General features: G+C 52.3%; 7 protein-coding genes and 1 non-coding gene across 8 annotated transcripts; 3 read left to right on the top strand and 5 right to left on the bottom strand.

Moving 5' to 3' along the window:
• Positions 1-471: 471 nt before the first annotated feature.
• Positions 472-561, bottom strand: N0V96_008146. The gene has a single exon. It is a non-coding gene; the product is annotated as a tRNA-His (tRNA).
• A 242-nt stretch (positions 562-803) lies between these two features.
• On the bottom strand, positions 804-4,441 carry N0V96_008145 (uncharacterized protein; the record flags this gene model as incomplete). The annotated part of the gene is made up of 2 exons (XM_053193797.2): positions 804-3,040; positions 3,874-4,441. 2 exons carry the CDS (start codon positions 4,439-4,441, stop codon positions 804-806), a joined length of 2,805 nt encoding a protein of 934 aa, XP_053048742.2.
• A 1,090-nt stretch (positions 4,442-5,531) lies between these two features.
• Positions 5,532-7,131, bottom strand: N0V96_008144 (uncharacterized protein; the record flags this gene model as incomplete). Its single annotated transcript, XM_053193798.2, has 2 exons — positions 5,532-6,332; positions 6,394-7,131. The coding sequence occupies 2 exons, from the start codon at positions 7,129-7,131 to the stop codon at positions 5,532-5,534; spliced, it is 1,539 nt and encodes a 512-aa protein (XP_053048743.2).
• Positions 7,132-9,724: 2,593 nt separating this feature from the next.
• Positions 9,725-10,042, bottom strand: N0V96_008143 (uncharacterized protein; the record flags this gene model as incomplete). The annotated part of the gene is made up of 2 exons (XM_053193799.1): positions 9,725-9,744; positions 9,799-10,042. 2 exons carry the CDS (start codon positions 10,040-10,042, stop codon positions 9,725-9,727), a joined length of 264 nt encoding a protein of 87 aa, XP_053048744.1.
• Positions 10,043-12,236: 2,194 nt separating this feature from the next.
• Positions 12,237-14,824, bottom strand: N0V96_008142 (uncharacterized protein; the record flags this gene model as incomplete). The annotated part of the gene is made up of 4 exons (XM_065758239.1): positions 12,237-12,708; positions 12,922-13,948; positions 14,084-14,476; positions 14,656-14,824. The coding sequence occupies 4 exons, from the start codon at positions 14,822-14,824 to the stop codon at positions 12,237-12,239; spliced, it is 2,061 nt and encodes a 686-aa protein (XP_065612994.1).
• A 1,672-nt stretch (positions 14,825-16,496) lies between these two features.
• N0V96_008141 (uncharacterized protein) lies at positions 16,497-17,381 on the top strand (the record flags this gene model as incomplete). The annotated part of the gene is made up of 3 exons (XM_053193801.1): positions 16,497-16,886; positions 16,955-17,017; positions 17,091-17,381. The coding sequence occupies 3 exons, from the start codon at positions 16,497-16,499 to the stop codon at positions 17,379-17,381; spliced, it is 744 nt and encodes a 247-aa protein (XP_053048746.1).
• A 3,297-nt stretch (positions 17,382-20,678) lies between these two features.
• Positions 20,679-22,150, top strand: MDM10 (Mitochondrial distribution and morphology protein 10; the record flags this gene model as incomplete). The annotated part of the gene is made up of 2 exons (XM_053193802.1): positions 20,679-20,775; positions 20,853-22,150. The coding sequence occupies 2 exons, from the start codon at positions 20,679-20,681 to the stop codon at positions 22,148-22,150; spliced, it is 1,395 nt and encodes a 464-aa protein (XP_053048747.1).
• Positions 22,151-24,787: 2,637 nt separating this feature from the next.
• ZRT2 (low-affinity Zn(2+) transporter zrt2) lies at positions 24,788-25,936 on the top strand (the record flags this gene model as incomplete). Its single annotated transcript, XM_053193803.1, has 1 exon — positions 24,788-25,936. The coding sequence occupies one exon, from the start codon at positions 24,788-24,790 to the stop codon at positions 25,934-25,936; it is 1,149 nt and encodes a 382-aa protein (XP_053048748.1).
• Between the last annotated feature and the right edge of the window lie 255 nt (positions 25,937-26,191).

The raw sequence follows: 26,191 nt of genomic DNA, 5'->3' as shown, positions 1-26,191 counted from the left end.
GAGCCGGGGACAGCGGGGATGGTGCGAGTCTGGAGGATGCGCACGTCATGCGAAATAGCAAACGAGACCAGTTCATCAATCGCGCGGCAAATGAACAGCAAAATATCGCTGTGTCGAGAAGGAATATACTCGCGTGTAATGAGGAGGGTATTTAGGGACGATCCAAATGCCCTTTCGAAAGATTTTAGATAAAATACTGCCATAAAAGTAATGCTCACATGCCTAGATAAATACAATAAACTGATGAAGCTTTAACTCTTCTACGAGTTTCTCTCCAGTCAATCAACCAAAAGGGGACTACGCTTGGCAGCGGCGTTTCTTGGTTTCCGGGGATCAGTTAGTTACATCCAGCTCACTCTCAGGTGAGGTCTCTCACAGTTTCCGATCATGGCCCCCCTGCTCCCCAGTCTGCCGGCAAAATCTACGAAAAAAGCCTCCGTCGTAACATCACCAAACGGCAAAAGGTTTCAATGCCCAGAGGCGGATTCGAACCGCCGTCAACACGGATCGCTGTATAGAAGAACCACAACGTATCATCCTAACCAACTAGACGATCTGGGCGATTGATCGTGATGATTTGATGAAGAATCCGGCGTGGGAACGGGCTGATTAGCCCTAAGCGGCCCCGCAGCGGGACTGCATTGCATCGAGTCACGGCAGAAACCCCACGTTGGCGGGCCTCGATCATGCAGCAGAACGAAAAGCTTCGGATACGGCTTCTTAGGTAAGTACGTAATCGATTGACGATGCTCGGCAAAGTAAGCATGCCGATATATGTGTTTTCCACCCCGCAAGTCAAAGCCTCATGACTTGGTCACTTGGCACTGCGCCGTCGCCGCTACAGATGGATCGGACTCCGACGTCGCCTTGAGCGTCACCACCGCTGTGCTCGCCGCATCGGACGCGGCGCCAACCGAAACATACGCCGTCTTGATCTCGCCGAACTTGGCCGTCACAAGCGCGTTGGGCAAATCCACACGCCAGCCGGTGCCCTCAACCTCGGCGCTCAGCCTGTAGACGTCCGAACCCAGGAAGGCAGAAACGTCCTCGGGGTGCTGGGCCGCGTCGGGGTCGACGGCTACGTAGGTGCCGCTGTTGGTCAGCTGGAATGAGCACGTCACGCCCTGGCTAGTAGTCGTGCCGTTCTTGGCGCCCGTCACGGCGCCATTCTCAAGCGAGACATCGTGGGTGCTCGCACCGCCTTCGCCGGTCAGGGAGCGGATGGCGACTGTGTATGAGAGAATGCCTTCGTCGTCGCGGTGGCGGTCGACGATGTAGAAGTGCAAACTGTTAGGCACATCGATGAACTCAAACCCGCTGCCGGAGTTCGTGCCTGCGTGGAAGAGCGCGTCAGCGAGCTGACGATAGTCGCCAAGGGTAATCATTGCCACGGAGCCGTTGGGCCGATAAAAGTCAACGAGCTCAATATCCTCCGGGTTCGCGTCAATGACCCACTGGAAGGGCTGGTTGTCGACGTTCTTGGACTTGCTGAGCAGGACGCCGGAATCCGGCTGGAAAGAGTCTGAGCCCATGCGGTCCACAACTTCAATGTCATAATTGTCCCAGCTACCGCCGTCACAAAGCACTTCGGTCGTGATGTTGCATGCCGGGGATCGGTCACCGTCCATGATGATGCGGACACCCATTAATCCGTCGCCCGGGTCAACAGACCGAGCAACAAGGTTAGCAACGGCAACGCCAGAGGTTGCCAGCCCCTCGCGAGACAGCCACAGGATATCAGTCTTGTCAATCAACCCGAGCTGGAACTTGTCGCGCAAAGTATGCAACGAGCCCATCGAGGCGCCCTGCAACGCCGGAATCTGCCAGCGGGTGTGAGGACCGCCTGGACCGTTGAAAGAGCCGCGCGACATCATGGACCACGGCCCAGTGTATGCTCTACGCAGGGGGAGACCGTACGGGTTATTGTAATTGTCGCCGATATCGAGCAAGTGACTCAGCTCGTGTGCGTAGACAGCCATGCCAGAGCTCTCGCCTTGAGTAGACGAGCCACCGCCGGCGTTGGGCCAGAGTGTCGATGCCGCCGCCCAGGATGTCCAGGGAACGTAGCGTGTGCGCGCATAGTTGGTCTGCGAGCTGTTCGTCTTCTTCGGTGGGCCGAACTCGTCTGGTACGTCTTCGGGACCGTTGAACTTCATCTCGCCAAACTCCTGCCATGTTGAGGATTCGTCTTGGCCGGCAGAGAGGATGAAGACCAACTCAAAGGCATCGGCGGTGGCGTTTCCAACCTCCGCACGCCAAGCGGCGAGCGCATCGGTACGAATGTTTAGGTCACAAGTCTCTCCCTCGGGGCAGGCGCCTGGGTTAAAGCCGCCATCGATCCCATACTGGTAGCCGTTGCCAGAGAGCTGGTAAGCACCGAAGGCAGTGAGATCGACTCCAAAGCGGCCGACCGAGTCCTCCATCCAGTACTCGTGAAGGGTGTGGCCATTATTCAGCTCATTCGGCGTGTTGAGAAGGTCGCGATAGAAGGTCGGCACGTTCTCCCGAGGAATGTCAGCACCTGCAGGTTGAGGGTTGTTGAAGATGGTCGAGTGCGCCGGTTGGGTGATGACGAACGGTCTGTCGGGGTAGTCGACGACGACAAGGGCGATGTTGAAGTTGCGGCTGGACCCCTTGCGCGCTGGGTCTGACCAATTCGTGCCTGGCGGTGCAATGAAGTCACCCCAAGTCATGTTGTCCGGGTTGACCCAGTCCTGGGGATCAATCGGAACGAAAGGCGTGTACGGGCTGCCCGACGCCGCAGCAACTGGGCCGGCAATGAAGGCACCCAGAGTAGCTCCCAGGACGGCCTGAAGGCCACTGTTGCCATCGCGGAACTGCATGTCGCCCAAGATGGAATGGAAATTGAGCGGTGACGTTCGAACCAGACACCAACAGATGCTCACAGAAGCCAGCAAGGCAAGGGAAGAGAGTAGGCGACGGAGGAGACTGGCAATAGATAAGTACTTGAACAGCAGACCAGACGCGACGCTGTCATTGAGGTAGCACCGACCTTGCATCTCTGACCTCATGAACGTTCCTCCCCCGCCCCGACGTTATCTCATTGCGGACCTTCATTGATGTATTGTTCTGCTCTTTACGAGAGAAAGAAGGACTTGTGGTTTGCCAAGACGTCTTAATCTCGTTGTTGCCCTTGTGCAATGGCACCTGCTGCTTCAGGAAAGAGTCCATGTCCACTTGGACGCGCTGATCAGTAACCACATAGGGCTCTTGTCGGATGACTTTCGGGATGCTCGGTTGCGCCTAAGGATCCAATACGACAGCTTCTCAGAAGCAAGCTTTTTGAACGACAGAGTTAAAGCAACCAAATTGCTTGGTTGATCAAGCTCAATGGAAAGTTGTAAGGTGGTTCGTACGGAGTACTCCGTAACTGCAATCGATTAACGGGTGTGGGGGTTTTACGAGAAAAAATCCAGGAACCATCGCGGCCCGGTTGGGGTAATCGGATTTAGATGGCGGGGAATGCCGATATGTGGGTTCTCGATATCGGCACGAATGCGACCCAGCCGCTGATGTAAGCACCCGAAACCGAGCCCCCTTATACGCATCAATGCTTCTTCCAGGACACCTGTAACTGTATCCTTGGATACGTGCATTTCAATTCTGGGTCACTTTTCCGCCAAGTGAGCGATGGAATAGTTGCCCATTTAAAAACAAGTCGAAAGCTGGCACTCTTTCTTGTCTGACAAGTCTTTGAATTATATCCCTTTCCTGGTATTTAACATGTAAGTGAGATATCTCGTCGTAGTCCATAAGGTAGGCTAAGGTATTCCCCTCATCTCCGACGACGTCCGCTGTAACTCCTCCCCCCAACACGCATCATCTCATCTAAAACCATCCAGAACAGCCAACCCTTGATATTCTCATAAGCCCATCGTCTTGTAGACTCAGGAGTCGCATGATAACCAACCAGCCACAACCCAGCAATAATGCCGCAAACGATGCCTCGTCTCACCAACTCGTTTCCGCCAAACTCGGCAACGCACAAGAGCATTGCCTCACAGATGACATAGGGCCAGTAGTTGCCGGGATGCCACACAAATCCCATATTCGACCCAGTCTCGATACGTCCGTTGCGAATAGTTGTGTTGCTGGGGCCGGGAAGAAAGACGGCGAGGGGCGAGGTCAGCCCCGCGATGCGCCACTGGAAATAGCAGGCCGACAGCATGATGATGCCGGCGAAGAGGCGATCAAAGAGGGAGCTTCCGTCAATGTTGAGGACCCACACTACCGGCGTGAATGGTACGGCAGCGGTATAGAGAAGTGCGATGAGGGGAAGAGCGGCGAATTGGCGGGTGAGGATGCTGGCCTTCCTTGGGGGGCCGGACCAGGCCGTAGAGGGCCCCGATTGTGGGGCCGGTCTCGGGCCTTTGAACGGCGGATCGTCCACCGGGGTTCCATCGACTTTGAAAGACACCATGTTCTCAGGTATAATATGCTTAAGTGAATAGTTTGCGAGGATGTGTCTCTGTGGTTTCAATTTTTTCGGATTTGAGCGGGCGACTTTTTTGGCCTGTGATTCCAACGAGCGTTAGGAATGTTGGATTTTGCAAGACCGTGACAATAGCAGGCAACAACGAGTTCTGGGTAGAAGCATCATCTGGCATTTATACTCGCGATTCTAAGCTGTGCCACTGTCAGCGGGGGCCTGTTGCCTACTCTGCCTGGACCAAACTTTGAAGGGATTCGGACCACAACATTGCTTACGGTTAGTTTCTAGAGCCTTCGACAGGGATCCTCAGCCACCATCAGGCAGCACACCCGTTTGTAGCCCCCGTGATGGCACCTAATCTAATCGAATCGTAACACAATCACGGCACGTTGGACCCGGCCCCCCAGCCTGTCAGATCCGACTTTGGCTCTTGTCAGGCACTCTGTTGGCTCGTTTCTTGATCAAGAATTGTTGTTGGTCGGTTTTGTGGCTGTACCTGCATGGGCACTCTGCCACACGCATTAGCTCGAGGGGAAATGGCACCTGCCAGCGCGTGGGACTTTGATATTTTGACTGACCCGAGCAAAACTTTCACCACACTGATGAGGGTGATGAATAAGTGGCTCAGAGGCACTGAAAGAGGACTCTGCAAGGAGGGTTCTGCATTGATGTCGGACGGCAGATCTTTGTGCTGTCCAATGAGACAGGGAAAGAACATATTGTACATCATACTCGCGGATTAGTCACGATTGGTGCCGCGATTGAGGCAACAAAATAAGACAGATCGGGTGCAGGTCGAAAGCGGAATATAGTGAATTTCTAGATACAAGAATCGAAAATGGTCGACTGCGCTGGCCTCTCCATGGTTTATCACTATGAATATGTAATCAGCTTATGTGACGGGCATTAACCCTTGGCTGGTTGAAGCCATCACGACAATCTCGAGATGTCACCTGCTGTCCTAGCCAGGCGTCACGAAAATATCCTGAAATGGATATAATTTATACAGAAGAAATAAAGTCAACTTCTCCCGGAGTTGATATAGCTGCTTTGGGTCATCGCGGTTCTATGCGACCCTCTACTGATACGTCTTCAACAGCTCGTTGTAGTAGTTGTATCCAGTGCCCGTCTTGGGCTCGAAAGAGAAGATGTAAGAGCCCCACATCGATCCAGCGGCCCAGAACGCCGCGCCCTGCCACACGTCGCTGTTCTCCTGGAGGTAGTCGAGCAGACCGGCGACGGCCTCCTTGCACTGAACGTTGGCGCCGCCGGCGAACTCGCCGAGAACACCGACCTTCTTGTTGCTGCGGAGCCACGCGGTGGCGTCCTTGACACGCTCGACTCCAATGGTGGCGGAAACGCAGTCGGCGGAAGTACCGCTGCTGTCGCTGTCGAGGTACTGATGCATCTCGTAGACGGTCTTGTCGAGGGGATCCGTCAGGCCCTTCATGTTGTCGTTGACGCTCGTCCAGCTGTGAGCACCCGTCCAGGAGTTACCCTCGGCCCAGATCCAGTTCTCGGAGCCGGTGGCGCGGATACCGTCGATAGCGGCCTGGTTGAGCTTGAGAACGAGGTCCTGGTCCATGGAGTTGTACTCGTTGTTGGTGTCGAACACGACGTTGGCGTTGGACTTGAATTGCGTGGCTAGGTTGGTGAAGTAGGTCTTGAAGGCGGCGGTGTCGGTGATGATGTTGTTCTGGAAGCGACCGTAGTTGTGGGCGTCGAGGACGGCGTACCCGCCGGCGGAGGTGATGTGCTCAATCGCCTTAGTCAGGCCGGCGAGGTAGGCGGCGTCGAAGGTGCCGGTGAGACCGCTGGGAACGAGACGTTCCATCAGGTAGCTGACACGGAAGGTCGTGTATCCATCGTTCAAGAGGGTCTAGAACATGTAAGTCAATGGCCAGGCCCATTATCTAACCCCCAAGTTCTCATTTACTCACAGTGATGGAGTTCGTGTCAGGGAAGACGTAGTCCTTGCCGACGGTACCGGGCAGGGAGCCGGGACCGAATTCGGCACCAGACTGGTTAATACCGAACCACTTGAACTTTCCCGTCTTGACGGGGGTTGAAGAAGCGGACGCAGCAGGGGCAGACGCCGAGGTAGGGGCGGCAGTCTTAGTAGACGAAGAAGCCTTGGTAGCGACGGGAGCAGCCGATGAGACCGCAGCGGCAGCGGTAGTCGAGGGCTTGGCAGCAGTGGTGGTAGGCTTCACCTCAGCGGCAGAGGGCTTGGCAGAAGTAGTCGAAGACTTGACAGGAGCACTCGAAGACTTGACGGGGATGACGATGGAAGCGGCGTGAGTAGACGTCGACGAAGCTGGCTTGGTGTCAACAGGCTTCGCGGATGATGACACAGCAACCACCGGGGGAACCGAGGTCGAAGAAGGCGAGCTGGTCGTCGCGGGCACATGCGGCGCGGCGTCGCTGGCGTAAGCCGGTTTGGACTTACAAGACCGTCTCGTCGATGTTCTCAGGGTGGTGGCCTGGGCCTGGGCACTGACGGCGCCGGCGGCGCTTCCTTGGACGCACTGGCTGTAGTATTCGTTCTGGACTGTGCACGTGTAACCGGACACGCAGGTCGTCTCGCCGGTGAATCCTTTGCCGCCGCAGGGCATGTAGGGGCCGGCCGCGGCCATGGCTCCACTGACGAGAGCGGTGCTGAGGATGAGTCCCTTCATGATGAATTCCAGATTCAGGGCAAAAAGAGAGTGCGTGTAAGTCTGAAAAAGAGTGACTAATGTTTGTGAATGAACGTGGTTATGCAAAAGAGTGTAAGGCCCTGAACGAGGGAGAAGAAGAAACTTGGTGGGATGCAACGAACAGCGGTCATCTTTTTCCCAGAGATGAAGTCTGGCTCGAGGTCTTATATTTGCGTTACTCCTGGAGTCAAGATTACCATCCCAATGCAACCTAGACCGATCATGGTGCCGACTGGCCGGAACGTTGAAGGTCGAGATCCCTGCTACGTGGATGAGGTTCGTGGGGCCACTGCATCCGCTGAGTCGCCCCATCGCCCTCTCGCACCGGTTTGGCCCCCGTGGGAGGTGACGTGAGGGGCAGAATTGCTTGTTTGTGGACACGCGAGGCACGATCTGGTGGTGTTACTAGGATATTGCCTGCTCTCCCTTCATTTGGTTTCTCCTCCTTCATTTCCTTGGCGGCGTTCTAGAGTGGTTCCTTTGGTGATTCGCCACTTTGCCCGGCGGTTCATCTGGCGGTTCGTCTGATGTTTGTGTCTTTGTTGGTTAGACTTCCCGGGGAGGTAAAGGGATGGATGCGGCGCAGTGGGCAAATATTGGGCCAACCACGCGGGTAAATGAGCACGTTACTTTTCGAAATCAGCGCACTCCCGGGATTGTGTCATTAAACCATCAAGAACTAGAGGATTAGGTTAAGGTTCAACCGTTGCAATCTTAGATTTAGTTGAAGCCATCAAAAGCCATCAACGATGCTTAACTCAATATCCTGTTGATGATTCCATGTTGATGGTTCTTTGAAACCAAACCCCCCTCTGAAGACACGAAGTTGATTTGTTTCCTTCACCCAAGCTGCCAAAGTCTTGGCTTTGCCTGGATGAGGACGATCTTTCTGGGGCAGAGCCTGGCCAGGCCTGCGTGCCGTTTGCGCCGTGCCGGATCCGAAAGGGCGAGTGGAACCCTTTGAGCCGGGCATCCGAGTCGTTTCAGATTTAGAGTGCTTAATTCTTTTTGACTTTTTTGCTGTGAGCTTCCACGGCTCACACACCACATTGGGAGAAGCCGCACTAGCCCTACAAGGGGGTCTCCGCAGATAGTAAGTCATCTCCGTCGTATCTCTCCATTGAGCTTAAGTAACTCCAATCCCTGCTTTCTCCTAGCAGACCGCAGCGGCGCTTATCAGGTTACTCATCTGCGCGACAATAAAATGAGTTCAAAGGGCATCTTGCCCCATGGCGTTGGATCAACTAAATAGGTGGCGTTGGCTTCATTCTTACTTCCATGGGCTTCGCGCCATGATTAATGAAACGCGTAGCTCAGATACCTTGACTTCCCACATTTGTACAGATGTTCGTCGTTCGCTCATGTGAGAACAAAATTGGTTATATACATCAAGTCATAGCAAATAGTGCAATATTTACCAGTATGCTTATAGTGAGATCTGAGCCCTCTCTGAGCCAGAGAATTGAAGGGAAACGACCGGTTCTACCTTGTATCTAGCTGACTGCTCATGCGAACTCTTGTCAACTCTTGGTTGTTTCCTCAGAGCCCCATACTATTCCGCTAATCCATGGTAAGTAAGTGAATTGGCAGGTGATAGGTCTCGAATGAAGGTAGGCTTGCACACTTGAGGTGACCCCCGAAATGTGTCCGTGAAAACAAAGTAGCTCTAGAGAGTGGATAACTCGCCTGACTTGAAAGCTCGAGTGTAGTGATCTATACCTCTGACTTCATTCCAATGTGACACGCGCTGCTTGTGATGCAATCAAGCACAAGTCAGGGGCTTTAACGGATGTTTCGGTGGGCAACTGTGGATTGCCAATTTCTTTGCTACCATTGTTGGTACAATCACAGCGCTTTTGCATCATCTACAAGCTTCGACGTAAGGGATCATGCCATTATGTTTGCATCATCAGTCCCCGTCTCGCCTCTACCATCCTTGTTGCAAGTTCCTATTTGTAAATAACACATGAATGTTTCCTCTCTTATTGCGACCTTTCTCTTCTCAAGATGCTTGCCACTTTCATGTTCTTGTTGCTGTCAGAGGTGAATGATATACCCACATACGCGTCAAAAGAGCCTTGGTATCTCAACAACTGCGCAAATATATTGGAATCCGAGATGTCATAGCATACCATAGAAAGGGTATTTTGTGATCAGTGTGACCTCTCACGAACAATTCCCAGCCCTGCCTTGGAATCATACTTAAAGTGGCCTGGAGCTCGCAATTCTGCTATCTAGGGTTGATTTTTTGGCGAGTCTCCATTCATTGACCTACCTTATTGATGTGGATCTCATATGTCTCAGAAGCGCCGAAATGTTATAAGATTCAGGACTCCATACGCAGTTAAATTCATTTGCAAACTCTGTAAGTAAGATAGAAATCAACCTGCTGCAAGTGTTCTCTGATATTCCATCTGAAAACACCGCTCAAATTCCTGTCTACATTCAACACGTGGAATCTGGGGGACCGGATGCGCTGCACTCAATGACGCCATTCGCCAACTTGACAGAACCTTCTCGAGTAACTAGGTTACAGTAATTAGCAACCGTTATACGGTGTAAAAACGTGTGGTCAGTTGAAGTTGAGGCGCACTTCAACGAGCAGCCCTGGAATGTACGACCTCTAAAGCTAAGATGGTCACTTACTGCTAGGTGTTGTGATCACAGCAACATCCTTGGGGCTATTCTCAGGAGTGGTGCAAGTCTTCCAGCGGAACGAAAACTTAGTACCTCCAGGAATGCCCAGTTCGGCAGACCGGTTCCTGATGGCGTACTCGATGTCGCCCTTTCCGATGGGCGAGGGGACTCCAGTGCCGTAGCAGACTAGTTCAACAGCCAGAGCTGTGCCAAAGGACATCATGACAGCAGCGGAAACAATTGTGGACTTCATTTTGTCGGCAACGCAAATCTGGAAGTGATGTAGCGAATGTGGTGATAAGAGAATGAGTGAAGTGAGTGACTGATGCAATCGATGGGTAGGTACCGAATTGCTCATTTTTAATGATTGTCTACGATATCATGAATAATCGCTTTCCAAGCTCAAGCACCATTCTAGGCAGGTTGATACAGTCCACGGTCCTCATAGTGATCGTGGGAAAGTCAAAGTCTCTGAGTCAGTATTATAGTTCGGCGATTCCTTCGCACGTTGTTCACTCTGCATCGCTTTGACATACACCAAGTAGGCGCACTGCGTGCCACAGGCTGGCCATCACTCAAAGCTAAAGAGCGAAGGACTCTGAGCTCCCCTTCGCGTTTGGTTGGCAAGAAATTTGTAAAGTCGTATCGAGCTTGCCCAGGAGTGTTTGGCCCTTGACCACAGGAGCCATATCGAGAATTTCTTTCACCATTGACGTATCGTTGATGTGGGTATTTCTTTCCAGTTGCTTTGGGCACTAATACCCAACGGTATGAATTATACAGCGAGAATCGAACACAATCCCTGGAAACGTTAGTGCATTTCCCCGGTTTCATGTTGTTCGCCCCGAGGGATGCTTCTTCTGAGATGTGGTTAGTTTTGTGTTCGCCCTTGGACGAACACATCTCGGCAGATCTCCATAAGGCCTGTCAATTCGACCCAGGATATATTGATGCTTTCAATGTATTGGTCGCCCACCAGGTCATTTGCCTCGATGTCTTGCTCTGTTGGTCTGTTCAGAACTCCCTGCCTAAAGCTTGCACTTCTCTCATAAGTGATCAACTGCTAATACCTAAAACTCGGCCGCCCACAATGACGGCCGCATCAAAGGATCACAGTGGGCGGCCGGGTGAAGCAGTCACTCATGCGTTACAGAGTTTACTGCATTCCGACGAGTCAGACGGCTTATAGGCGAGACATTCCAATTGGCTTTGACTTTTTGCCGTTCCAACTATGGATAATTTTAGATTTTCTTTTGTTATCAGGCGCGCAGGCCGAGGGGGGGATCCGTCGCCTTTCGGGAAAAACTTATGGTAAAATGAGTGGAGAGGCGCTCCTGCGCAAAAAGATCGGAACTTCTTCCGATATAGCCTTAAGGTGCTTTGTGACATTAGTAGAATCTACGATTTTCCTTCAGTTATTATGACTTAAACAAAAAGGTTTTGGTGGAAGGCCAGAGGAAGACTACGAAACATAGTGGAGGCAAATACATGACTAAAGGGATAGCTTAAGATAACGCACGATGGATTAATTGCTGGCCTGTATATACTTGTCCCAGTGCAGCCACTCATACTTCTGAAGCTTCTGTTTCCGGAACCCCCAGAATAGTTCTATCTGTACCTTAGCTACATCCGCATGCTGCTCTCCTTCAAGGAAACCTGGGAACGCCTCACTTCATTCAGCTTCGATTATCGTGACGTAAACTATGACGCGACTCACTCTACCAAGGAACTTACTAACGACGATGGCATCAAGATAGCCCACACTTGTCCGAAGCTGAAAATCTTTCCCCTCCCAGGCACATCGGGCCTTAACAAAAAAAAAGGCGTTCTTTGCCCTGTGCGAGCATTGCCCTGACCTCACAAATCTTCACATCGGTACTGCCTTGAGAAAACATTCGAATACGGGCCACAACATAGTATTCGAGGCGCTGACAAGTCATCCGGAGTTGGTGCCAAAGTTGAAGGAGCTTCGTATCACGAAGGTGAGCTGGACAAGCAGCATACTGCGAATTTTGTCGAAGGCACGGCCGAACTCCACATCGTACTGGTATCAACCACAGATGTTCAGAAATAGAGCGATTGGGAGTTGTGAGACTCTCAGTCTGAGTAGTGGGATGGAAAGTGCCAGGACAGGTCAGGAGTGGCTAAGGGGGAGCAGAGTTTATTCAACAAGTCACTTGAGAGTGATTACTACGCATATGTGTCCTTTTACTAGCAAGAAGACTGAATTGAGATTGAGAGCGAACAAAGCGCACTCCAAAAGTCATCTGATGGGTTGGATAGACACAGCTTGCCGCTCTCCACTAAGGTATTTTCCATTAAATAAAGACGAACCGGGTATATGGAGTAAGCTGCGCATTTTGCATGAAAATTTGCGTTAGATGTGTCTAATGTTTCTGCTTTCCTGGTGTCATCCACCCAAGTGTCTCAGGATTTCCGGTCTTCTATCACATGACAAACAGCATCGTTGAAACAGACAGCACAAGGGCCAGCACTTTCCAACTAGCCCGCAACGAGCCAGCAGCATTTTCATCCTCGTCACTAGAATCCCCATTTTTGTTACCACCGTTTCCGACATCTCCATTGCCCGAGCCTGGTGCCGCATTCGCGTCTCCAGGACCGGCTGCCCATCTGAAATTCGAGACAACCTTGTCCGTATATTCAGGCACTCCTCCCATGGTGTCGCCGTCGTTGGTGGTAGAGCCCGGCACACACTTGGCGCCATTCCACTTGACATTTGCCACCGCGGTCCACAAATTAGTCATGTTTGTCAAGGTCTGCCAGGTATAGTAGAGCTTGCAGTTTGCCGCCTCATATCTGAACTGGACCGGAACGCCATCGAGATCGTCATCGAGATAGATGTTGGCCGAGTTGACGGTCCATGTGTCCGTAGGTAAGCCCGCGAGCGGGGGGGTTCGGCTCGGCGAAGGGCGTCATGTCGATTCCCTCTGGAGGTTTGACGAATGCTCCAAGGGCAGGATAAATGGTCTGGTAGGGTCCTAGCGAAGTGACTGGTCCACCCTTGGTTCCTCCAACGGCTTGCATCGGCGCATCGATAGGTCGTCCCCCCATAGCCACGACCTGGATGCCTAGCTCCGAGTCATCATGCCGACGATGTAGGCACAGGCAGACGCGCAGTGACCATCGGTGAGAATGACTGTGTCTTCTGGCTTGAACCACGGCTCCGGGATCTCGAAGATGCCGGGCAAGCCGGTACGGGCGTAGGATACTTCCAATGGTTGCACAACATTGGTGTAATTGCTGCCCTCGATTGTCTCAGGGCCGTAGAAGTCCTCCCAGCTTGTGAAGTTTTTCAGATCTTCGTCGACGAAGCCATTGAAACCAATCGGGTAAGGAAGGGTCTTTAGGTTTGCGCCTAGTCTCTCAGCAGTTCTTCCGACCCAATTCAAAGCAGCGTGCGCCCGAACTCGCATATTCATGTGCGCTTCTGCGCCAGCCTCGGGGAATAGTGTTGCATATAGGCTCATTGCGTTGGCCACAAGACCACCACCGTTGCCCTGCAAATCTATGATAAGCTTAGATTTATTCTGGCTCTTGCTCCTGTCGACGAACTCGCTAGCAACTCTGGCAAACTCGATGGGATCTTCGAGCGCCTCAAGAACAGTTCTAGCGGTTCCGTTTTGGGACACAAAGACATTCACAGCCAGTACAGCGGTGTCTCCCAGAGTCGATTCGTTGAAGAGGTAGCCGCTGATGTACCTGTCTTCGTGGATGACAGAAGGTTCAGGGTACCCCTCCAAGGCCGGGGAGAATGGAATCCTCGTAGTATTGAGGATGACTTCCGCTTCGCCATCGTCAAGCGGTACCTCAAAGCGCTCATGAACTGCTTGACCAGACGTAATTCCGGAGAAATTTGCAACAATGCGAGCTCTATTGACGACAGTTGCCTCCGTTCCGTTGACGAATCGGATGACGCTTTCGTCACTGAGGGTTGTATGTAGATGCCTGCCAGCAGTTGTCGTCTCGAGAACATTTTCTAGAGCTGCGCTATATAGCTGCTCATTGTAGGCTGCATCGGGATCCTGGTCTCGAGAGTTGTCAACAGACCGCTGCTGAATGTAGTCGACAATTGGCGCCGTATCAAAGGACTTGACCTCCGAAGCATTATATCCTTGTTGCGTGCTTTTCTGGTAGTCAGCTAGCAAGCACTTGCGTTAGTGATGTCCGAATGGCAATCTTGTATCTCTCGCTTCCCCTCTTTCCCAGCCTCCGCATGCGGGAGAAAGGAGCATAACCAAGAGCGGAAATAACAATTATGAAATTCACTACTTACAGTAAAGGTAAATCTTGGGAGACTTGATGCCATCTTCCGAAATCGATATAAACAACGCTGGAGTAGAAAAGCTAATTAGGACGCCCAAAACAGGCGACCAGGACAAATGCCCATCCCGAGGCTTGACGTTAATCAGCCTGTAAAGATCAACAGTGAAGTCGATTTGAGACTCGTAACCCCCATTCTCGAGTGACTGGGTGATATTGTCGAGACCACCAAAGATATCAACGCCCGGGTAAAGGTATTCTTCGGGAGGGTTTACAAGAATATTGACGGTACTCTGGTATTCAAGCCATGGTCGCAAATAGTGAACAAGGGCGGTATCTCTTTCAACGTCCACTGAGATTGATCGAAGGCACTGGTATGCCAGGGAAGGCTTCACCACAACATTGTCTGCAAAATGTCAGCCTGTGTTCCACCTAATGTGTCTGCATTCGCTGCTGCTCCTTCATCATCCCCGGTCTAAAGCTTTCGCGTGGCACGACAAAGGCGAGTGCGAGTACGAACCACCCCCTAATATCAAAAGAAGACCCGGTAGCATAGGAAGGGTAGGAAGTACCACTTGAACATACCCGTAGTGTTTGTCAGACTTGCTTCGTTGTAAACCCTTCCAATTTCGGCACAAGCTTCGTCACCCGTGATCTGTCTCCGGAGCGGCGGCGGTGTGGATGCAGCCGGGGCGGCGACCACAAATGTCGCAGATAGTAGAGCTCGTGCGAAAAGTGATGTGAGCCGCACCATGGTTTCCGCGACTACTGCTCGGAAGGGATCGCTCGAGAGGACAGGAAAGGTAGTTGACGATTGCCATAAGGCACGTTATGACCGGGCTGCCACTGACCTTAAGAAGGCGCGCGTCCAAGACATTTGGCGACACATCGTAATTAGTGGCTCTTCCTTCTGTGGCACCAACAAGCATACAAAAGTCCCGAATTGAGGCGATGCACGGGTTGGCAAGGCTGGGTCGTATTGGCGTTGCTTGGCAAAGTTGAACTGTGCTTGTCATCCAAAGAGCTGAGAGAGAAATGGCCCCAATTCTGCACCAACATCTGAGACTATTGGGGAGGAACCCGTCGAGACAGATCAGGGTAGCGAAGGGGGCCAACACCAGCATAAGTACTGAGCTTGGCTGCAAGCTGAACTTTGATCATGCCTATTAACATACTAAAGGTAATCCAAAATCCTAGGCACTAGGTAGGGATTTCCTAGCGGTTGGCTGGCGTGTCTTGGAATGGTGGTGCGGTCTGTGGAGGCTGCCAAGACGGGGAGGATGCACTGCACTCCCCCCTTCAAAGTAATAACTAGTGTAGAAAACAGAGATCCACATCACCGAGCAGACTGGCTATCCAGGCACTCTACGCGTATAGCTTGCCTTGATTGACCAGCCCTCAAGCCAGAACGCGGCGTTCTTGGAACTTGCAGCTAATCCATATGATACTCTTGAAATAAGGTACCTAGGTAGGTACGCTACCTGTGAAGAAATAGAGAATAGACGAAATTGCCCCGCTTACCATTCCTGTAGCCACATCGCCATTGTTCGAGACTGCCATCTTCCTTGTCGTCCTTCTTTTATCCTCTTTTCTATTATTCATACTTTGTGCTCTTGACATTCACTCTGTGTGTCTGGAAGTTTTGATTCACAATGTTCAAGATGGTTCGTATGATGTGGTGAAAAGTTTCCTAATTCGGTAATCGGAGCCGTTGAACGTGTGGTCTCAAAATCCGGCACCGGGAAAGTGGGGTAAGAACGGCAACTCAAAGACTCTTTGTTCGCTGCTTTGCTAGGCCACATCACTCCGATCCATCTGCAGGGACCAACAGCGATGGCTAGATCGTGCCATCGCGTAAGCTTACCCCAATACTCAGACCGCGGGGTTCTCTTTGACTCATGCAAGGGCTTAAAGCGGAAGCTACAACAGAGGACCCGCAGCGGCCAGCTGGATGGACGGGGGAGGTTAAGCTTCATCAAGGAAACATTGAGAAGCATGACCAGCCCATCTGGAAGGCAGGGCGCACATGGCAGATGGTAAACTTGCTCATAACTGGTGGGCGTAGAACGCCATGCGATAGATAACACGGACCAAGCCTCATTTCATTACTAATGCTATGGATTCGGGGCGCCTCGTGATTAACCTTCCAGCGTCCGATTCCCGGAGGTGTGTCAAGTGGAGGCTCCGAGTTTAGCCGGCCCACCTTGCCGGGCTGGTGGAGCGCGCTTAGTTTATCTGTGAGTCCGAAACTCCGAGAGCATTGAGTCAAGAACACGGAGCAACCTACTTCATTCTTATCAAGAGTGTCCCGCACCGCAACACCGACACATCTCGAATTTGACTTCACTCTTCATAGACTTTGCACTACACAGGCTTCAGACCATACGAACTGAACGAACACTCAAAAACACAGAGTGCGGATAAACATGGGTTCATTACCACAAGCAACTCCTTTTAGGGTCGCCATCGTCAAAGCCTACGAGATCGACGAGCCAAAGCACAGGGGAATGCTTCAGTCATTCCGAGATAATGTCCTCCAACAAGTTCCAGATGCAACCATCGACGCATATCGACCAATGAAGGAAGACGGCCACCTTCCAGCACCTGCGGACTACGATCTCATCATCATTACCGGTGGACTGAGCAACCTGTGCCAGGCGACTTATGAGCCTTGGGTCGACACTACGCTGAAATGGATTCGACAAGTGGTGGGGCAGCAACACATCACGAAGACGAAGCTGCTCGGCATCTGCTGGGGTCATCAGGCAATTGCGACGGCTCTTTCTGGCAAAGTCGGAAGCTTTGAGCATCCAAGAGTGAGTGTCGACAAATAGCGCAGGACACCTGTAGGCTCTACAAGGCGGATGCTAAACGAACCCTCTAGGTTGGCGTGGAAGTCCTCGCTCTGAACGACGATGGTAAAGCACTTTTTGGCAAAGAGGCGCTGGTAAGTTCTCTCCGCGGCACACCACCCGTGGTCAATACCCAGGTTCCAGTCGTTAAGACCTCAATCTCATTAGAAAATCACAAAATTCCATAAGCGCTTTGTGCAGGATGTGCCCAGCGGTTTCAAGCCATTGGCGCCTAAGAACGAAATTCTCATGTCTGATTCTGGGCTCGTCTTATCGCTTCAAGGCCACCCAGAGATTTACGGCGAGCTGTCTAGACAGCTTTTCGATATGAACGTTCCATATTACAGGGCGACACTACCAACTGAGGACGATCTTCAGCGATACTACTCTGAGATGTCCTCGAGCGAGGAGGACGCCAAGCTGATATTCCAGAAGGTTACGGAGTGGGCGCAGTCATAATTCTTTCAAACTTTAGACATGAGCTCTTTAGACATGATGTGAATGAAGCATAGATATCGTTATTAGAGACTGCAGCATTTTCCGCATCCAACAGGCTTGTTTCAATTCAAACGCGATGGGTGGTATAGGCGGTGCTGTGATATTGCTCGAGGAAATTAGGCTTGTAGCGGAGTTGATCAAGAAGATCCGAAATCCGGATTGCTGTCCTCGATTCTAGTGTACTCTTGCTGAGCTTTGATAGCAACATGATGTCCCCATGGTCCACCTGCCGACTCCAGGAAAGCAATTGCTCGACGATGCGTTTCAGGATGGCGGCAGTACGAAGCGGTGTAAAAGAAGACCGCAACCGCTCCTATGTCAACTGATATCCTCCTACTCTCAATGTCATCCAGGAAGGTAGAGAGTTGCGTATTCAGCCCATGAAAGGAGCTCCGTTCCGAAGAGAAAGGTGATAAATATATTATCTCTGTGATTACGCGCCATACTTTGAGTATCTTTACGCGGGCATCGGAGGCCAATTGTGGCTGTTGTGAGATGAAGAGTGCAAAGTTGTCGGACCATTGACTCAACGGTCCCGCCAGGATCTGGTGTGTTCTTCCTTTATTTCCTGCGACTTTTGGCGGGACCACAAGAACATAAGTTAAGAGGTCGAGCTGAACATTTCGAGCGTGGGCGACGCTAGAAAATTCGGGTATGGTTTGCTCCGGGGCTTGGACTACCTTGGGTGGCACGCTGGGTGGTATCGGCAACATCCTTGGTTGCAAGACCAAAATATGGAAGATTGGTTTTATCTGACTGCGTATCAGGTGGCCTCCTGGCGATCCAAAGGTGGTGGTAGATGATGGCGCGTTGTGGGATAGCCACGTTGATAGGATCTTGAAGCTACTTGTGAGATGTCGAACAGCATCCTGATAGCCACCGCGTAGCCACTCGAACATGATACCAAGAATAGAACACACGAGTGTGATTTCGAGAGCTGACCACCCTCGATGGGTCATGTGCGTATTGAGAAGACTGACAGCTCTTGTGTACTCTGCTTCGGCGTATTTATACAGATTGACGGCACCGGAGTCTACTTGTTGGACCAAGCCAGACTTCAAAGACTCGTGGAGGGAACCAATGGCAACGAGCATTTGATGGACGCACTGTTCTCGGTAGCTGAGTTGTAAGATGGTGGTGCTCCAGAACTCCACGTCAAAGTATTCAGCGAATTCAGGAGCTGAATGGCCTTGATAAAAGTTGATCCAGCGGCCGATTTGCGGGGCTGTTTGATAGATGGCATCGTTGGGGTTGGGCCGGGGTATGATTGATACGTATGCGCTCTTTGCGGAGATTGGAATGCGCCGCTCATTGTTCGAGTTTTCAACAAAGTCGCAGACTCTTCCGGTGGAACTACATCGGAGGCATGAGGGTCGTTCCAAGCCGCATCTTACATGGCGGAATCTGTGCTCGGAGTAGATTCACTCAGCTTTGAAATTCCCACTGTCCTCAAGCACTTTACCGGCGCAGTGCATGGACTGCTTTGATGGGAACATGCTTGTTGGCACGGCGTTTGGATGTTACAGCCAACAACTCGGTTAACTTACCTGCAAGTCGCGCAACCAAGACGAGTGCGGGTATGTTTGGCCCTCGTTCGTGTCACCGTTGTGACAAGTTCATCACTGTTGGTACCTATGTTGGAGATTGAGTTTGCGTTGGTTGGCGCAGCGCTGTGCCTTTTCAGGGGCGCTAACAACACCATGTTCATGTTGGTTGCGCAGGCAATTGTACGGCGTCGAGGTAACCGCGTCAATAGTTTACTCTCATTGAGCTCCCTAGATTTCATGAGGTACTATGATCATCTTCTATAGCAGATCCGGAAGAGGAAGAGAAGCGGGTTAAGATACTGAAAGTATGGTTGAAGTTGAGTTACCGGTCTACGAGCGCTATTCTTGTGGGAGCAATGCCTCAGCCCCGCTTCTTCCGCAAACAATTTGGTTATCGGCCGACCATTAAGGATACTTCCCATTGGTTGGAACAAGTATTGTGTCCAATCATACCCTTGAATTGACAACATTAGGATCCACATCTTGTTGGATGGCTTTCTGTCCTTCAAAACCAGGGACCGGCGAGACATCGCGCATCGTGGGCATTGGCCGTGGGTTCTAGTACCGTCAGTGCGAAGGATTTGCCAAGGGCTTATTGTGATCCCATTTGCTGTGCCCCTCCAGGAACTAAACTGGATGAGGCAAGACAGGTTACCAGGCACCCGGCTGTGAGGGCTTCCGTACGGCGTAATGGAACCAGGTTCGGGGGTATATCACACGTATCTAAGTGGGAAGACAACGTCCGAACTGGCTCTGAACCTCTCAAGCAGTGAGAAACTCTCTCACACTATGGAAATCTCGAATGAAGTTTGATGATATCTATGCTAGATTCAAGGGTTGTCATTCGTCTAGCTGTACAATTAAATCTGGGAAAGGTTGACGGCTTGAAATAGCGGCAACTTTCGATTCCAAGCCAAAGTTACCACAAACTACAGTCAACGACTCACATTAGAACAGTTTGACAAATCTTAATCGGACATCTCAAGGACTCTGCATTTCAACGTGGTGCCTTTGCTCCCCTCAAGTTTCCGGCTATTGGGTTTCGCTACTGCTGACTCCCTAAAGATTGGGGTAAGAAGCGAGGAATTTTAGCCTTGAGGTAAGTCTGGCGAACCAAGAGGCTACATCGAATTGTATCACGAACTCCCTCACATGATCGAGTGACAATGCAAGCCATCGTCATCCGTATCGCCAGTGAAATGATCAAGGGGACAGGGTTCAAGATCCGCTCATGGAGTTGATGGTCAAAACCACCAATCGGGGAGCATCCATGTCTGCACATGGAGCTGCTCGCAGAAGATAAGGTAAGGTGGAACAGACAAGACACAATGCTCGGCTTGGTCATTAACATCTGCCCTGGTCACAGCAAGCAAAATTTCGAAATTCAAACGCTTTACATCAATTGGAATTGAATCCTTCCTCAGATAAAGTCTAGGTTAAGAGCTATTATGTCTTTGACTTGATTGCTGAAGTGATACCTCAGCCCAGCACGATGAGTGAGTCAGCTTATATAATCAAAAAGCTCCCGGACCCACTCCGAGCAGCCGGTGATGCCAGAACTTGTCTAGAACTAAGCGATCGTCATAGGAGCTACATCCAGCATCAATTCCCACAAAACCTTCTAGCGCTAAGGTACTGGACAAATGTCTCTGCAACAATAGCAAGTCGTGAGTCCGTTGCCCTGTGAGGCGATCTTGAACCTTCGTCCACCATGCGCGAGTTCATGAGCTACGTGCAGAGCGCGTTCTACGACGCCACCGGCTGGAACCGCGACAACTCGTACTCGACGCTCAACGCAACTGCAGATGGTAGGCTTGATGAAATGCGCAGAGCTCAGATGAGGAACTGCACGTGGGACCACCACTAACATAAAGGGCATCGGCAGCACTCCTCAACTTCCCAACACCGCAGGGCCTACGCCTCACTCTCTCCTCTCTCGCGACCCCTCACTTTGCGACATCATACCAGCTCGGCTCCGTAGGCGTAGTCGATGGCTCCATCTCCTACCTCTACTCCTCCGTGCCCCTCCGCGCGCACCTTACCCCGCAATCCGATGCCATACCACTGCCGGCGCTGCTGCGCTCCTACCGACCGCTGGCCGACCTCCCGCCCCGAACCTCGAAGCCATACCCCCTTCTTAGCCCTGCCGCCGCCTCCCTGCTCTACGGTCGTCTATACCTCCCTGAGTCCATGCTCGAGGCCCTCGTCGTGAAGAGGATATCCCCCGCGCTGCAACTCCAGCTCAGCGCCGTCTCGGGAAAGTTCCTCCGTAATGGAGGCACAGTCTTGGGACTAGCTCAGTACGATGTTGGCAGGTACGCCATCGAAGGCCTAGGCTCGTCCGACGGCGGCCTGCTAGGCTTCAGAGGCGCGTACAACTTTGGTGGTGATACAGACGACATACAAGCTCTACGATCGGGCGGCAAGCTGGGCGGACACACGGATGAAGCAAAGGAACGAATCTACGGACGCTTCAGCGCCGGCGGAGAGATCTACTACGGCCTGCTTAACAAGTCGGGCGGTGTCAGTTTCGGCGGGCGATTTGCGACGCTCCCGGAGCACCGCGGCACTCCGCTGACGGCGACGGTGACGATCAACCCCCTGATGGGCAACATCAGCGCCAGCTACGCCGTGGTGGCTGGCAAGCACTGCAGTCTCGCGACGAGGATGGACTTCAACGTGTACAGCTACGAAAGCGACTGGTCCGTGGGCATGGAGCTGTGGCGCAAGAACTTGACCCGCAACCTCGAGCCCGCGCTCTCGGCCGAAAGCTTTGTCAAAAAGGACCGCAGTTTCCAGGCCAAGCTAGAGTGGAGGCTGGACGACCAGCCCGAGGCTCCCAAGCTGCAGCCGAGGCTTGTTGTGGAAGAGCCAGAGAAGGAACGGCAGAATAAGCCGAGAGAACGCAGCTTTCAGGCGAAGATGGAGTGGAGATTGGACGACGATCCTGCGGTGGATGGGACGAAAGAGGCGGCGGCGGATGCCGGGACGGCGGCAGAGTCCAAGGGCGCGGATGAATACGGCAGCGTCATCAAGGCGCGGCTAGACCAGAACATGAAGATTGGGGTCCTATGGGAGGGGAGAGTCAAGTCCCTCCTGTTCAGTCTCGGCAGCGCCATCGACCTGCGCAAGCTCGACTCGCCGTTCCGCACGGTGGGCGTGGAAATCCAATTTTCATCATGAAATGGAGTCAATGGGCTTTTTTTGCCATATTACAACGTACCCACCGGTAATCTTCCCCGATGCGACGTCCTTCCCGACGTCTCGGTCGCAGAAAGGGGCAGTTGGCGCGTGGCAGAAGTTCCCGGTGTCCTGGCACGGCTGCATACTCGAGTTCCTTAGCACGTGGGTATACTACATAGTACTGCCTCCCAAGGTTGGACTCGACATATACCCGGCTTCGTGGCTACGGGTCTCCTTAGATGCAACCCGAAGTGACGCCGCAGCTATCGATGCAGGATGGCGTCGGAAGGGCCGTGGTGGCTGCATTAGATAGGAGGAGGAGAATGCGACGTCGCCTTTGATGCTTGTTCTCTCGGAAACGTAAGCCGAGAGAAATAGCAGAACCTAGAAGTTGTTCTGGGTCTCGAAGTCTCTGATGACTTCCGTAAGTAAACCCGAGTTGGTCGATTGGGGTTTTCATGACGGTATCATGGACGGAAGCAAGCGACCGGCTTGGCTCAAGCTTGACTAGCAGAAACGGCTTGGGCCAAGCTTTCTTGGCGATGCGGTGATCAACGATGGAAGCCACCCGCATTCAAAGGGCCATCGGTCGTACAGTTATCTGTACCACTCTTGGGGGGACGCATCGAGGATTTCCCACAGCACTTGACTGATAGAAGTCGTGCTCGTGCTTGTTTAAGATGGGTGGCAGATCGGAGGAGAGCTGAGCATCAGATGCCTCTTAGAATGTCTCAACTCATTCAGTCATAACACATTATACGAGAATTAATCTCCAATCAATTTTCATGATTATGGTTTAACTATGTCGGTGTTATGCCCCTTTCGAGCAGTACCAGCATTATCGGCGATATCCCTCACCATTGGATGAGTATCAGATAATGAGCGCATTCCTCACTACGTCGAGATATCCCACCTCATTCCTGGATGCTGTCAGCTCCCCAACTGGCACCATCCTTGGTCCGTCGCGCTAGCTCAGCGCGGGTGCCCCACGCCATCAGATTTTGTGCCAATTTATTCGGACTCTTATTGGCCCGCAAGCTGGCCATCAAGGTTCTCCGCACTAGCTTAACCATCAAGGTCCTCACTCTGAAAGTCGAAGCAGGTGCGTTGGCGGACCTCCAGTCCTTCCTGCACGATGCACGTATCTGTGTTGGAAGTAGCTGGCTTGGGCAATGCTCACTACGATAGAAAACTGCATGCTCTTGCGCACGATGAGTAGAATCATGGAGAATGACTACAGAATACCTTGCACTGGTCGATTTGCGCTGCTCTATCTTTGTTTCATGAATGCGGAAGCTGCAGGGGAGCAGGTGCTGGGTTGTCTTTGATAAGAGACCCGTGAGGTAAGAACAAGGTGCGAAAGTGGATCTACATCGACGTTTGGCCATCAAGGTCCTCACTTTCCATTTTGCGCATCCGCCTGTGCCCGTCCCTGCGCCTTCCGCCCGCGCCTGACACCCGTGCCGCTCTGGTCAACCGTTCCTGGGTTTTTCCAGTCTCTCTAATTTTTATTTTTATTTTTCCCCCCCAAAGGTACCTCTTGCTCGGTATCACCGTCAACCTCGAGAAGTGAACCGTCGAAACTCTAAATATTAGACAGCTTTTCTCGGCCGTCCAACAACCGTTTCGAGGCCACCGACTTCTTCAGACGGGCTCCCTGCAAGTCAGGATATTGTTTTCGTCTCTCGTCGTCTAATAATTCCCTCCTGTAAAATCTCTTTTTGGTATCTATCAGACGCCATGCGATAGAACATCAATCGAGGGTCCCAAAGAAAAACAGCACACAACAATCCACCTTGACGTCTCCCTTTGATCAGCCGCGCCATACCAAAGAACCACAGAAAAACCACCACCGGACAGTAGAACCGAAACAAGATATTTTCTCTTCCTTTGCTCTGCAAGGTGCCGGGTTTCCCGCTTGCTTTTGTGGTTCCTCCGTCCTCGTCGAGTCCACCCTGGTTGTTTAAGCGGGGGGTCCCTCCGTCCTCTTATGCCATCCTAACCCCCCCTCCGCGACCGACGACCATCCGGGTTCTCGACACATCTTGCAACGCCGTCCCACGCCGCGCAAACACCGCAGCCCACTCGCCCTTTCCCTCTTCGAGAATCGACAAAGAGAATTCCGATTCTTCATCGTCTCCATCAGAGTATTCCCTGCACTTGGCGCATGATATATACTGCCCAGCGCCTGTCTTGGAGCCTCAACCCTCTCCATCTACCAAGACGCCAAGCTGCGAGCCAAGACCTTCGAGGATCCATCTCCCAGGACGCACACCTCGCCCTGCCGCCCTTCAGCTCATCCTTACTTTCCTCTGTCGCCATCGCATTGCGACTATCCGACAACTTTGGCCTGTCGTATCACCTTGGTAAACGCATCTAGCCGCCGCTCAACCCAGTTTCTCGGAGACGCACAGGCTTCGAACCTAGGACGCCGGCACTTGACACATATCCCCGGTCGATCAAGAAGCCGTTGCTCCAACCTGTACCACCGGTGGTGCCTCGAGCTCGTCCACCTTGCTGTCACAGCCTTCCGGGTACTTACCTCTCTACGGTGACCCAAAGCCAGAGCCTTAAAGCAAGCACCCGTCGTAGGCTCTGCCAGCATCTGTAACGTATTCAGCAGGAAAATCAGCAAAGATGAATCCTTTGGAAATGTCAGCGGCGAAGCTCCTCGCCCTCCGCCAGGATGATGGCTCCGGTGCCGATGCCGTCAACGAGTGCGGTGCCGCTGCCGTCGATGTCAGCAACAAGGGACTGCGTATCGCCTCCATCTTCATCATCATGGTCGCTTCGATGCTTGGTGGTTTCCTCCCTATCTTCCTGGCCAGGACCACCAGAATGCACGTTCCCAAGATGACCTTCTTCATCTTCAAGTATGTCGGTACCGGTGTCATTATCGCAACCGCTTGGATGCATCTGTTGGCCCCTGGTGTCGAGGCCCTGCACAACGAGTGCTTGGAGCCGATGCTGGGTAGCTATGACTGGGCTTTCGCCATCGGCCTGATGACCGTTATGGTCATGTTCCTTATCGAGATGATCGCGTCCAATGTCGCCTCGTCTGCTTTCGGTAGCCACGACCACGAACTTGGCCACAGCAACAGCATGGCCACCAAGACCAAGGATATTGGGACCGATGGGACGAGCGCTACCGAGGTTTGCCCCCACGACGTCGACACTGAGAGAGGTGCTGGCTTTGTCGACCCCAAGAAGGTGCCTGGACTTCCAGACGACGTTAGCTACCCGCCCGGTGGAAGGGATCATCTCGGCCATGCTCGCGACCACACCGAAGGAGATAGCCACAACGGCCTCGCTGGCCAGTTGATTGCCATCTTCATTCTCGAATTCGGTGTCGTGTTCCACTCCATCTTCATTGGACTCGTCCTCGCCACCAGCGACGAGCTCGTCGTTCTCCTCATCGTCCTTACTTTCCACCAGTTCTTCGAGGGTCTCGGTTTGGGCTCTCGTCTTGCCACTGCCACTTGGCCTTCCCACGGCCGCTGGTGGCCTCACATTCTCGCCATCATCTACGGCCTGTCGACACCCATCGCTATTGCTGTTGGTATCGCCGCTCAGCCGAATAGCGCCAAGACGCAGACTCTTGTCAACGGAATCTTCGACTCTATCAGTGCCGGTATCCTGATGTACACGGGCCTGGTCGAGCTGCTCGCCCACGAGTTCATGTTCAACCCGCAGATGAGAAACTCACCGCTCAAGGTGCAGCTCTTTGCGTTCGGCTGTGTCGCGCTCGGTGCTGGTGTGATGGCTGTCTTGGCCAACTGGGCCTAGGTGTGACGGACTGACCATGACGGACGTTGTGTGCAAACGAACGATGTAGAACTTGTGAAAAAGGAACTGGAAATGGTAAACGGATTATGGGGGCAATTGGTGAAAATGATACCTGGGTCGGTGAGCCTGTGTTTAGTGCACGGTGTGGAACATTACTTTCGGAGGCATTTTGGATTTTGCATTAGGAGGAGTTTTGCATAAGCCTCTCAGTCAGGCATATAATGGAATAGTGATAGAATGAGTGTTTGCGATCAG

Source organism: Colletotrichum fioriniae, assembly GCF_027942845.1.
Source record: "Colletotrichum fioriniae strain IMI 355084 chromosome Unknown scaffold_10, whole genome shotgun sequence".
In the NCBI taxonomy this organism is placed as follows: domain Eukaryota; kingdom Fungi; phylum Ascomycota; class Sordariomycetes; order Glomerellales; family Glomerellaceae; genus Colletotrichum; species Colletotrichum fioriniae.
The sequence above is the reverse complement of the archived record's forward strand: the minus strand, read 5'-3'. Positions and strand labels throughout refer to the sequence as shown.